The sequence below is a fragment of the Macrobrachium nipponense genome, chromosome 26 (genome assembly GCF_015104395.2).
Source record: "Macrobrachium nipponense isolate FS-2020 chromosome 26, ASM1510439v2, whole genome shotgun sequence".
Classification (NCBI taxonomy): domain Eukaryota; kingdom Metazoa; phylum Arthropoda; class Malacostraca; order Decapoda; family Palaemonidae; genus Macrobrachium; species Macrobrachium nipponense.
Genome location: NC_087215.1, coordinates 70,982,040 through 70,994,328, shown reverse-complemented (window position 1 = coordinate 70,994,328; position 12,289 = coordinate 70,982,040). Strand labels below are relative to the sequence as shown.

Below are 12,289 nucleotides of genomic sequence, written 5' to 3'. Positions count from 1 at the left end.
TATATGTAACTCTTGACCGTCCCTCTGACCCGAAAAAGTAGGCACCGTTACTAAGCACGGCCGCAGTAAACTAATGAACCCCAGTTCGCACGTCTAAGATGACGAACAACCTCAAAAATAGCGCTCGCGTGGCGTGGCTCCGCCGTCCCCGACGAGAAACCCATCCTCGGGTTTCTAAATTTGGAGGTTCCGCTTTGCTTGCGGCCTGCGAGAGAGAGAGAGGCGTCTCGGAAGCCATCCAGAAGTGTGACTAGGGGAATTGGTCTGGTCTCGTATTCTGTCTGTCAGTACGTAAGGTGGACGCGACAACGCGGGGATACGATCGCCGCGCTGCCAGCATCTTCTTTTTCTTCTTCTGCGTTTTCTCGTGCGATTAATCGGGCGCCAAGCACTGCGCAGATAATTCGTAACTGTACGACTTAACTTCGGATGTGTTCAGCTTTGCGGAATGACGTGGTACGAGAAGTTTTATTCAGCTTTGTGAAAGGAACATCTCGTGTTTTTATACTCATGTTTCGGCTCGGTGTTTTCATCTTGAAAAAGCGAGAAGGAATCTTGGCTCTGATTTCAGAGAGTGAATGTGGATTTCGAGGTGGGCGTTCTCTTAACGAAAACACCGGACAGTTTGCTGTACAGAAAAGACAACCTGTTTTCATTGTTTTATTTACTTTTGTTTTTTAACGACAAATCATGGAGTGTATCCAATTCTGGCAAACCTTAAGAGGCGTATTTTTCTGGATTGTGTTTCCTACATAGAAACTTGTTTATGCTTGATAACGAATGAATGATTTCACACTGTCGTTGATTTAAAAAAAAAAGCCAGAGGATATTCAGATACTTGTTTGTCCTGTCATGTAAATCAGTATCATGCTGGTTTTCTTAATCATTAATAATATAACCAATTTCATATGGAGCTTTTCCCAGTGTTTCATGTAGCCAATGGTACTGTCATCACCAATACATTATTATCATATAAAAGTTATTATTATGAGTATCATTGTTGTTGATGTTGCTTTGCAGGGGGAAATTCTAAATCCACAAGGAGACCTCACCCTGAGAAGAGAGAAAACAGTTTATTGTGCCAAAAAAGCTTACAAAGCCCAGCACAACAGGCAACGCGGACGCGGTATGCGTATAGGAGAAAGCCCTCTTGAATGAATGGCATTGGCTGTGGTATTATACATGCATTTTCCACCCTATTGATTACTAGACAAACGTCTTCATCAGGGCTGGTATGGTACTCAGGTAGTATTACAAAATTTAAATACTTACAGATAACAATATTGGGAAATTATGTTAAGTAGGAATTACCCGTTAAGTGATTGCACTGTATAATGAGTCTAAAGTACTATAAAATATGGAACTTTTATATATGCTGTTCAATAAAAAATTATTATTTCGAGAATCTTCATCTGGTTAAAGCATAAATCTTATTACCTGTTTAGCAACTCATTAGAACGCGTCTCTCGTTTCCGAAGAGACCCGAAGCAACATATGAAAAACCAGACCCTGAGAAAACATTTGAGATTCCCTGGTCACGAGCAATCACCGCCTCTAGTACTTAGTGGTTTCGGGATGCATCTGAAAACGGCGGAAAGGCTTTCGTCTTTTGAAAGAGGCGCGCGTGAGAGGATGCGCTCTTGACTACCTCGTCAGCAGCAGCGCCTCTGAAACAAAACGCAGTAGAGGTTTTTGCGGTTCCCCGCGCCTTGCCGCAGACAGATGCAGATTCCGTTGGGGGAGGAAAAACTATGGGAGCGCTTTTGTTTTATCTGTGATGTGTCCACTTCTCCAGTGCGGAGTCTGGCAATAGCTGTTGAGAGAAGAGCGAAGATTATAGACGTTGCTGCTGCTGCTACTGCTTCTTCTTCTCGCGCCTTGTCGCCAAACTTTGCACCGTGGAACGAGTGTTCATACGAAACCGGAGACTTTGCTTTCCTCACTGTGGACATTGCATCTCGCTGGGTATCCGTTCTATTTTCTCCTTTTTTCCGGTCCCGCTGATTTTTTTTTTTTTTTCTCCGTTTATTGATTTCGGTGTTCAAGATTGATCGCTGTGACAACCATAATAAAAGACAGACCATGATAAAACCACAAGTTCGTGAACTTTAATTACGTATCCGAACACTAATTGCAAGTTCGAAAACATTATAATGCTTTTCAGTGAGGGAGAGAAGGAGGAGGAGACGAGATGCCTCGGACTGTTTTCTACTGATGGCTCAGTTTTCTATCTTGTTTTTTTCCCCCCCTTTTTTTCAGGTCAATTGCGCTTCGATGCTGAGCTCCCGTCATGTAGAAAAACATCCAACGCCCATAGATTATCTGACTGGCTTTCGCGTTGGTGCGACAAACTCGCTCATGTGTGAAAAGTAATTCAAGTTTTTCTGAAAGTATTGTTTTTTCTTTTCTTTTTTTTTCATTCTACAGATATTGTGGACTCTAGGAAGAAGCGAATCAAGACGTTTAGTCTTAAGTCTGCGGCAATTATTAACTTTGTCCGGAACTGTGAAACGCAGAACTATTTTTTAAGTAGCCTTGTGACATTGACGCTCTCTGAGGTGGAGAGATCCTCATGTGAATTAAAAAAAAAGAGCGAAGTTTTTAAAAGGACTTTACGTACTTTTGGCGACGAGGAGGTCACTTCCGGTGCCCTCTTTTTTTTCTGGAAGAAAAAGAGCAATTCTTTCCTTTTTTCCAGCGGAAAACCACGAGCAGAAATGGTCAGCAGGCGTTCAGTCGTTATTTTAGGTAAGACAATTCCAACAAAAGACCCGACCGTATTTTCTTGAGCTTCAGGAGTTAGTGAACAGAGGGAGGGAAGTTGAACGGTTTACATTCTACTAAGTGTAATAAAAAAAAACTAATTTATAAAACTTATGTAAACAAAATGAACAGCTCCATTCTGGCTTTTTTTTCTCATCCTCCGTTCCTGAAGGAGTTTGCCGGGGAACTATCCCCTTGTTCCTAAAGGCACGTCCTCCGTACTACTCTCTCGTGCGGTATCGACCTTTCAGCACAAAAATATGCTTCAGCAAGCTTTCAACACGGGGGCATGTTTTCTTTCGCCTCTTAACTCTGGAGCATGCTTTTGTCTACTCTTCAGCTCAAAGCATTTTCCTTCTTCCTTAGCCTTCAATATGGTGACCGGTTTTTGCTTGCCCTTCGACACAAGAGTTTGCTTTACTTTTTTGCTAAAACTAGGAACATCCTTTTGCCAACCCTTCAACATGGGAGCATGCCTTTGTTGACTTTGCTATCAGAGGAACATGTTTTTCCTACCTTTTAAAGATCAAGCATTCATTCGTCTACCTTGTGGCTTAGGAGCTTGTTTAAGCGCTTCAGTGCTAGACCTTCCTTTTGTCTATTCTACACAGGAGCATGATTTTGTCTGCCGTTCAATAAAGGAGTGTGTTTTTTGCCTCTTAGGTTTCGTTATGGCCCCTTTTACTCCTCTGCTTTGCTTCATAAATACTAGAAAAAACTAATTTTATATTTAGGCCTTCAATCATTGCAGAGACCAACTCTGTCGAATGTTGTGAATTACAATAGTTTGAATCTGTATTAATCTGTTATTTTTTACTGAAATCTTCGTAGACAAGCAAGTCAAGTGTTAATCTCGGTTTGTCTAGTAAATCACGGAGGACTTTCTCCTAAAAAGTAGCTAAATCATACTCTCGAAGCAAGACAACGCTTCAGAACTATGGCAAGGAAATTTACGCTTCGGCTGAGAATTGAGAGGTATACATCTTTGCGTGGTTAATTGAGCGCTGAGAACGCAACTTGTAAACAATGAAAGGACTGTTTTAGTCATGACAGGAAAAATGTCTTCATAGCACGATAACCCCAATGACAGGAAATAACGAAAGACGGTTTACTGTGGGTGCACGAATGTAAGAGAGTGCAGTACACATTGATAAGCTGTAAACTACCCAATCATACTTTTTGTCTTTATTTAGATCAATTGCAGAACCTTTCTGATACGCTTAACACAAACCCCCTCAGTCATAACAGACGCAAATATGGATAAGTTACGTCTCCCCATTTTATCCAAGTCATCCAATGTCGTGACAAACTCTCCAGTCATTGTTAGATGTCTCGTAGAGCATTGTCGTTTATTTAGCGTCCTAAAAACATACATCCGCTCACCCCTGACCAACTTTTTGGATACAAGATGCTGTTGCGACATCTACTAAGCACTGCGCGTGCTCGTAATGTGGGAATTCCCCTACTTTTTAGGGCAAAACTTATCCTTTGGAAATGGTTCGAATGTTTCTTTACTTTCCAGGTTTAGAGATTGATTTTGCTTCGACCTTACTCGAGATATGTTGGTTTCATGAATGCGTGGAAAAATATAGGCCTACAGTCCTTCTGCATCCAGAATATTCGTGTACATTTTAGCAGACATATTACAGTGACAAAGCATCGCATCAGTGCATCCGACAACGAAACCTGGTTCCTGAAGCATCCCTGAATGAGCCAGGGTCAAAGATCAGAGGTTAATGAAGAGCGGCACTTCCTCTGCCATGTTTGTCAAGGAAATGATTGGGAGCCAACATATCCGATGGGGGAATCTATTTCTTCATCCTTTGTGCTGGTTCTTTTTCTTCTTCTTCTTCTTCTTCTTCTTCTTCTTCTTCTTCTTCTTCTTCTTCTTCTTCTTCTTCTTCTTCTTCTTCTTCTTTGTAGGCATAATATTAAAAACGGAGGCATGGTTGGTTTCTTTATGTGAGATTAAACGATGAATATATATATATTATATATATATATATATATATATATATATATATATATATATATCTGTGTGTGTGTGTGTGCACTTTATATGTAAACATATATATATCACTACAGTATATTTCACTGAGAAGGACAGTTTATCCCTGTTTTGCATGGTGCAGGAACAAATTCATATATTTAAGTCTCGTTCAGGTCTGTTGTTGTCTCCGGGGTTCAGCTGCATTTCTCACCTATTTCCTTATTTAATCAGCCATTTGTACAAAGACAATGATGCTTCTTTCTCCTACTTTCCAGTCGTCCTGGCAGCAGCCGTTGCGCTGAACGGAAGCTTCGCAGCGGAGGACACCAAAGATGGCGGAGGGGAGGCTGAAAAAAGCCCGCAAGCTCTGGCGAAGAAAGATGTCGAATTGAAGGACGCAGATGGACGCTACTTTGTTTTCTTCGACTTCCACAACATCATCAACAACCTGCTTAAAGCCACGTTGGTGAGTTTCTCCAGTCAGTGGTCTCGTCTTTCTGTGTATCCCATTACAATCTGTTACTTCTTTCGAATGAACACCGTAGATTCACACCAAATGTGCATTTGATGTCTAGGCCAGTCCCTTACGACGCTCCTGATTGGCTGTTGATAAACCAATCACAGGGCTGGGAACTCTCAGTCTCTCGAGAGACTTCACATAGGCAGGATGCATGTTCCATCTCTCTTCAGGGATACTTTTGAAAGATGTATCTCTAAAGAGAGATGGAACATACATCCTGCCTATGTGTATTCTCTCAAGAGACTGAGAGTTTCCAGCCCTGTGATTGGTTTATCAAAAGCCAATCAGGAGCGTGTAAGGGGCGGGCTTAGACATCAAATGCATGGGTGATGTGAATCTACTATAGCTTGAATTCCAAGTCAGTGGCCTCTTTGGTGGGCTGGTTCCATATGAAGAGGGTTCATCCTCTGAATAATGATAATGATAATAATAATCCAGGCATTTAGCCAAAGCGAGAAGGAAACTTTTTTTGAAGAGGATGGTCTGAATTCCTTCATTTTCATTTCTTTTATTAATCATTTCAGTGGGTTTTTTTCTTTCTTTATCATGCTTGGCCCATTATCATGCTATTTTCTTCTATTCCTTAAATATTCTTAAATTTTGAAACGTGTTTGCGCTGGGCTACTGTATTTTTCTACTGGTTATTCTCTCATTTTTCTGTTATATTCTTTTGAAATATCCTCACCCCATCCTTATATTTCCTTCGTTCTCTCATTTTCCCGTGTATTTTTTAAACATACTCATCCTGTCCTTATATATATTATAAATTATATATTATATATAATATATATATATAATTATATATATATATATCCATTATATAATTTCGATCTCTCATTTTTTGTTTTGAAACGTAGTCAACCTATCCTTACACATCCACTGGTTTACAGTATATTCATTCTTCGTACCCCATCCAATATAAATACAATACAAACATGAAAATATACACTAATTATACAGTACCACTGCACTGGCTATCATGCCTCAAAACCAGTGGTCTCGTCTTTCTGTGTATCCCATTACGTTCTGTTACTTCTTCGTACCCCAATCCAATATAAATACAATACAAACATATGAAAATATACAATACTATTGCACTGCTAATCATGTCTCGTACCACTAGGTTTACGGTTTCGTACCTTTAGGGTTACAGGTACCCCAGATTAAGAACGACTGGGTTAACCATATCCTCTCTCTCGCAGTTTTATACGACGGGCCACGCGGACATCATCGCGCCCTTGAGCAACGTCGCCGTCAAAACTCCTGTGATAGGACTCATCACCCTCTGGCTGCTGCTGATCCTGGTTTTCTACGAGTACACGACGGGAACCTTCTTCGGGAACGTGGCGCCTAGGACGTTCGATTCCAGACGGGAATCCCATTCCAGGTAAAAAGCAAATACGGAATAAGTTGATAAATTCAGGGACCTCCGGGAATCTAGCGCCGAGGTCCTTCGATTCCAGACGGAATCCCATTCCAGGTAAAAAGCGAATACTGGATAAGTTAATAAATTCAAGAACTTTCTTCGGGAATTTAGCGCCAAGGTCCTTCCATTCCGGACGGGAACCCCATTCCAGGTGAAAAGCAAATACTGAATAAGTTGATAAATTCAGGGATCTTCGGGAATCTGGCGCCGAGGTCCTTCTATTCCAGACGCGAATCCCATTCCAGGTAAAAAGCAAATACTGAATAAGTTTATAAATTCAAGGGCTTTCTTCGGGAAAAGTTAATAAATTCAAGGACTTTCTTCGGGAATCTAGCGCCGAGGTCCTTCGATTCCGAACGGATACCACATTCCAGGTAATAAACAAATACTAAATAAGTTAATAAATTCAAGGACTTTCTTCGGGAATCTGGCGCCGAGGTCCTTCCATTCCGAGCGGGCAACACATTCCAGGTAATAAGCAAACAAGTAAATAAACAAGTCTTAGGTAAGGAAATAAAAAAAAATGCTAGGTAAGTAAATAAGTAAGTACATGCTAAATTCGTAATATTTCGTAACAGTGAGCTTAATATAGTATTTCGATATTAGCTTACATTTGAAATGTATACAATACACTTTCACGCTTTTATACCATAGTTTAGAAAATCTTTTTTATGGCAAGTATGATGCCAAAAATTCCATTGATATAATTTCAACAGATCATTTAAATTGTGAAACATTTGTATACAATTTCTGTGTGTGTGAGAATAGGAAGTTCAAAAGCTCTCATCCGCAACAGTTATCTTCGCATCATCAAGAAAAGAACATCAAATAATGGCCAAGACATTTTAAAGAAAGATGCCTCATCTCCGTCAGGAATTTATGAGTTTAATGACTGCTGACGTTGCGATTTCAAGCTGCATTTTATCTTAATAATAAATCGCCATTGTGAGGAATGCTTCTCCTAAACGCCATCTGGTTTTCCATAGCATATAATAATCACAGTGTTCCAAGTTGTGACAAAGGTGGCTATTGTCTCAAGATGTTCCCGTAGGGGTGTAGTAGGCATTACTCGAGGTTCTCTGCATTATCCCTTCGGCCCCGAGCTGCAACCTCTTTCATTCCTATTACTGTACCTCCGTTCATATTCTCTCTTTCTTCCATCTTACTTTCCACTGTCTCCTAACAATTAGTTCGAGGTTATCCTCCTGTTACACCTTTCAGACCTTTTACTGTCAATTTTCCCTTTCAGCGCTGAATGACCCCATAGGTCTCAGTGCTTGGCCTTTGGCCTAAACCGTTTCTTGGCTGTTTCAGCTGTCATGCTGTTCCACCCATTAGTCAAAATAGCAATAACTGCCTCTCCCAAGTTTCCAGTTAAACAAGGAGATGGACAGCAAACGTTTATGTCCTCGAACTAAGAAAAAAGACCGATCACTCATCACGTTTAAGAAATTGGTCGTCCTTGTATACTGTGAAATTCCTATAGTATTATTATTATTATTATTATTATTATTATTATTATTATTATTATTATTATTATTATTATTTATGAGATGAAACCTATTCATATGGAACAAGCCCTAAGGGGCCATTGAACTGAACTTCAAGCTTCACCAAAAAATATAGTGTTCTTGAGAAAGAATTACTATACGCCGTGCGAATGGGCCTTTAACAACATTCTTAAATAGACTTTGGAAATTATTACTGAGTGAGTTGTCCACCAATTATTGTGTTTCTTCGCTAAGATACACTTGCTTATCTGTTTGATTTCCCTCTCCCGGGGTCAGGGTAGGTCGGGTATTTCTCCCCCGGTCAGGTTAGGACCCATAACGTAGGTTCGGCTAGGTTAAAGATGTACCGTCGTTGGAAAGCTTTTTTTATGGAGAATTTCAATTAATAGTTTTAAAGTGCACTTATTTTAGCCGAAAATATAAGGGCCAAGGTTAATTTAAGATGCACCATTGTTGAAAATTGTATATAACACCCTTTTTTAAAACCTTTTTATTTAATAGTATGAGAGGGAAATGTAATAACAAAATACATAAAAAAAAAGCTTTGTCTAAATGAAAATTTTTTTATCAGCAAACCAGCGAACTACTTCAAAATTATATCTCTGGCAATAGCGCACTGATTCGTACTTGCGAAATGTTACCCTTTACTCTTCATTCACGATTAACTATACCAATCTGAAGCCACAATCTGGTAATGGAGGACTCTTCTGGTAAGGAAATACTGCAAAGTCATAGTAATTTTCCCGCAGAGTAGTAGCTTCCTCTGTTTTTGAGAAATATTTCTTTTAGTTTTCAAATCTGTGCATACCGGTCGTCAGGACACTAATCGGTATGCCCAATCTAAGATTTCCCGATGAACTTAATTATTAATTTTCTCCTCAATGATGTCCCCGCACCTTAGGTGACTCCTACCCGCTCCCCTTAAACGGGCCCCCACACCCCTACACCATCCCCCGCCCCAGCATCCTCTCCTGTAGTGCCTGACACTCCAAATTCGAAGTCGACCGCACGACGCTTCCTTGGATGGCTCTGTTTATTCCGGCGGCTGTAATTTGTATTAGTTAACGAAGCAGAGGTGCATGCCCGATCCCTCCTAACCGCCATTGGGTTGCTTTGTCCCGTCATTAAGCGTATGACGGATGGCAGCCGCAAACGAGCGGTTGCATACTCGCTCCTCTCGCCTAACAGACCAGACTCCCCATTAAGACCCTTGTTTCTCTCTCCCTCCCTCTTCCCCCTCGCAGGATCCTGCAGGATGTTTTGGAGTCCCTGGGTCGGGCCCTGCAGCATCACGAAGAAGAACGAGTCCTCGACCATTAGCTAACGACAGGATCACGAACCCTCCGAAAAAGACGCTGACACCCGTCCCTACGGAGGAGGGAGGGAGCTGACACCCGTCCCTACGGAGGAGGGAGGGAGAGAGGTTCGTTTACACCCATAACATCCGCCCGAGCTGTCCCATGATACCACGCCCATCGTCGCCGCTGTCGCTCATTCGTGGATTCTCTGGGTCACTGGAACTCCTGCCTCGCCGCCGAGAGGTCAGGTCAGGAAGCGAGAGGTCGACCTCGAAGGTCGAGGGCTTCTTCTACGTCCTGGCACGGGTCTCTCTGACGACAGTTCTGATGTGGAGGTAAAATCGAAACTGCTTGTCCAGACGAACGGGACTCATTTGAGGCCATTTTTAAATATTGATTTAAGTAACTCCAGTTTCTCTTTATCAAGTATCTTCTTTGGTGCTTTATATTCTCCTAACACTTTACACTGAGAGATAATACGGGATTATTCGCTTCGGTATGCCGGAAAATTGTAGTACGCTGAGTTCTTCCGTCATTCAGTGTTTTTACAGATGTGCCAGTTTCTCATTGATCTATTTGCAACCATTAAATAACATAGTGTTTTAGATATTCCCATTCGTTGTTCAATAAAAATTGTCTGTATATGTGTTGTTTTCATTACCTTAGGTGCAAAATATACATCGATAGCCTCTAAATGTGGATGGTCTAGGATTTCTAAATTATTCATAAGCTCTCCTCTTGGATAATATTAGTAATACTAAACATTATCAAAAAGACAAATTTTTCCACGTCACAAATGCAAGGTAGGAGACAATAGGATTATTGCTAAATCATAAGAAGTTCATTCATCTTTGTCATTGTACCTACCTGCTCGTCGGTGATGGCAAGATTAATTTCACCCTCTGTTCCAAAATACAGGATTAATTTGCTTTATGGTAGTATTCATATATTTATTACATGTGTGTGTGTATGCGCTGTGGATTATAAACTGTAAACACAACAGTAACACTCACACAACGTCCTAAAGAAATTCTTGTCATATCTTGAAATTTAAACGACCTCCGACTAGTCCTAAGACGTCGATTGTATCATCACACTTTCGCAAGCGTGTGAATTCACTCGAGTCCCAGCCAATTTCCGGGAAAAATGTGGCAGCGATTACCTCTTGTACCCCATCCTGAGGTCTACCGCAGCATGCCACCAGCAAAGTGGTTGGAGAAGGTCATAGGTCGAAGGGGGGTTGGGGCGGGGGAGTCACCAGCCCATCGTTGGTACGGCTGGTGATAAAGCACTCGCGGTAACTCCCCTAATGTCTCTAACACGGCAATGGATTCCTTCCCTTCCACCCACTCCCATCCCCTTCCAACCCCCACTCCTAACTCCCCCCCCCCCCAACCCCGCAGATAACAAGACGCCTCACTGACCCAGTAACGAAGGCGTCTTTGTGCCTCTATCGAGCCGTACGGAAAGCAGTTGAGTGGAATTCCGTACTATAAACCGAGGTTTAGTGACCTTGGTATAGACGCGTGCATCTGATGTCTAGGCCAGTCCCTTACGACGCTCCTGATTGGCTGTTGATAAGCCAATCACGGGGGTGGAAACTCTCAGTCTCTCGAGAGAGTTCACATTCTTCGGAGGGATAAGTCTCAAAAGTATCCCTCAGGAGAGGTGGGACATACATCCTGCCTATGTGAACATTCTCGAGAGGCTGAAAGTTTCCAGCCCTGTGATTGGCTTATCAACAGCCAATCAGGAGCGTCGTAAGGGACTGGCCTAGACATCAGATGCACGGTTAATGTGAATCTACTGTAAGTTTTGGACGTGATCTATTTGAAATTGGGTTTTGCAACGAGAATTTGAAATGAAGAAGAAACAATGAGTGTGAGGAACCTTCATAAAGGTTATACAAATAGACAGAGCCGCATAAATGGTCACGTGATTAATGCTAGAAGTACATATGGGCCTACACACTGCCCCAAATGTCAAATATTGCAAGATTTTACATTGATCGTCTCGTCGAATTTCTTGAATCACAAATTCAAATCAGCATCTTTAATTATGTGTATACGTCTTGACTTCAACACGCAAGTATCTCGATTTTTCATAAATCTAACTAGAATTTATTTTACACATTTCGTGTACCAGAGGAGAGGTAAGATGAATAAATTTTGTACGATTTCCTTAAGAAAATATACATACTGGAGATAACCATAACTGCAGGTGAACATACTATGCTTTTAATGTTAAGAAAACCTTGATCATCAAAACTAAATCCAAGCGCCTCAGCGGCGTGGTTGGTATGGTGTTGGCGTCCCAAATCGGTGGTCGCGAGTTCGATTCTCGGCCATTCCATTAAGGAGTGAAGGATTGTGTATTTCTGGTGATAGAAGTTCACTCTCGACGTGGTTCGGAAGTCCCGTTGCTGAATAACCGCTGGTTCCATGCAACGTAAAAACACCATACAAACAAAACAAAACTAAATCCAGGGGATGTTCTATTCAAAAAAAGAACCGTCAGTATTTACCTGCCAGCATTTCGATTCATGTACGTGCAATAATACCAGGCTAAAGTGTCTTCTCTTCGTGTGTCACATTTCGTGTGAATCTTAATGAACTTGCACCTCGATGGAGACGAAACTGTCGGTTTTGGGCCATTCTGGCGCACATTACAACTGGGAGTTAGTTACACGCTGAGAAGTTTTCTAACCCGCAAATGTATATTGTGGCATATTGTGGCCAAAAGGTCGCCTTTGCATAAGACACTGAGTAAAAAGGGAGAAAA

General features: G+C 41.4%; 1 protein-coding gene across 1 annotated transcript; it reads left to right on the top strand.

Moving 5' to 3' along the window:
* Positions 1 to 305: 305 nt before the first annotated feature.
* On the top strand, positions 306 to 10,116 carry LOC135199866 (uncharacterized). The gene is made up of 5 exons (XM_064227999.1): positions 306 to 456; positions 2,428 to 2,748; positions 5,029 to 5,219; positions 6,476 to 6,660; positions 9,455 to 10,116. The coding sequence occupies exons 2-5, from the start codon at positions 2,718 to 2,720 to the stop codon at positions 9,528 to 9,530; spliced, it is 483 nt and encodes a 160-aa protein (XP_064084069.1). The 5' UTR covers positions 306 to 456; positions 2,428 to 2,717; the 3' UTR covers positions 9,531 to 10,116.
* Positions 10,117 to 12,289: the final 2,173 nt, after the last annotated feature.

Excerpts from the sequence above, each read along its gene's own strand:
- LOC135199866 (XM_064227999.1), top strand. The coding sequence starts at position 2,718 with ATGGTCAGCAGGCGTTCAGTCGTTATTTTAG. Across the intron at positions 2,749-5,028 it reads GCGTTCAGTCGTTATTTTAG|TCGTCCTGGCAGCAGCCGTT; the intron begins GTAAGACAATTC and ends CCTACTTTCCAG. Across the intron at positions 5,220-6,475 it reads ACCTGCTTAAAGCCACGTTG|TTTTATACGACGGGCCACGC; the intron begins GTGAGTTTCTCC and ends TCTCTCTCGCAG.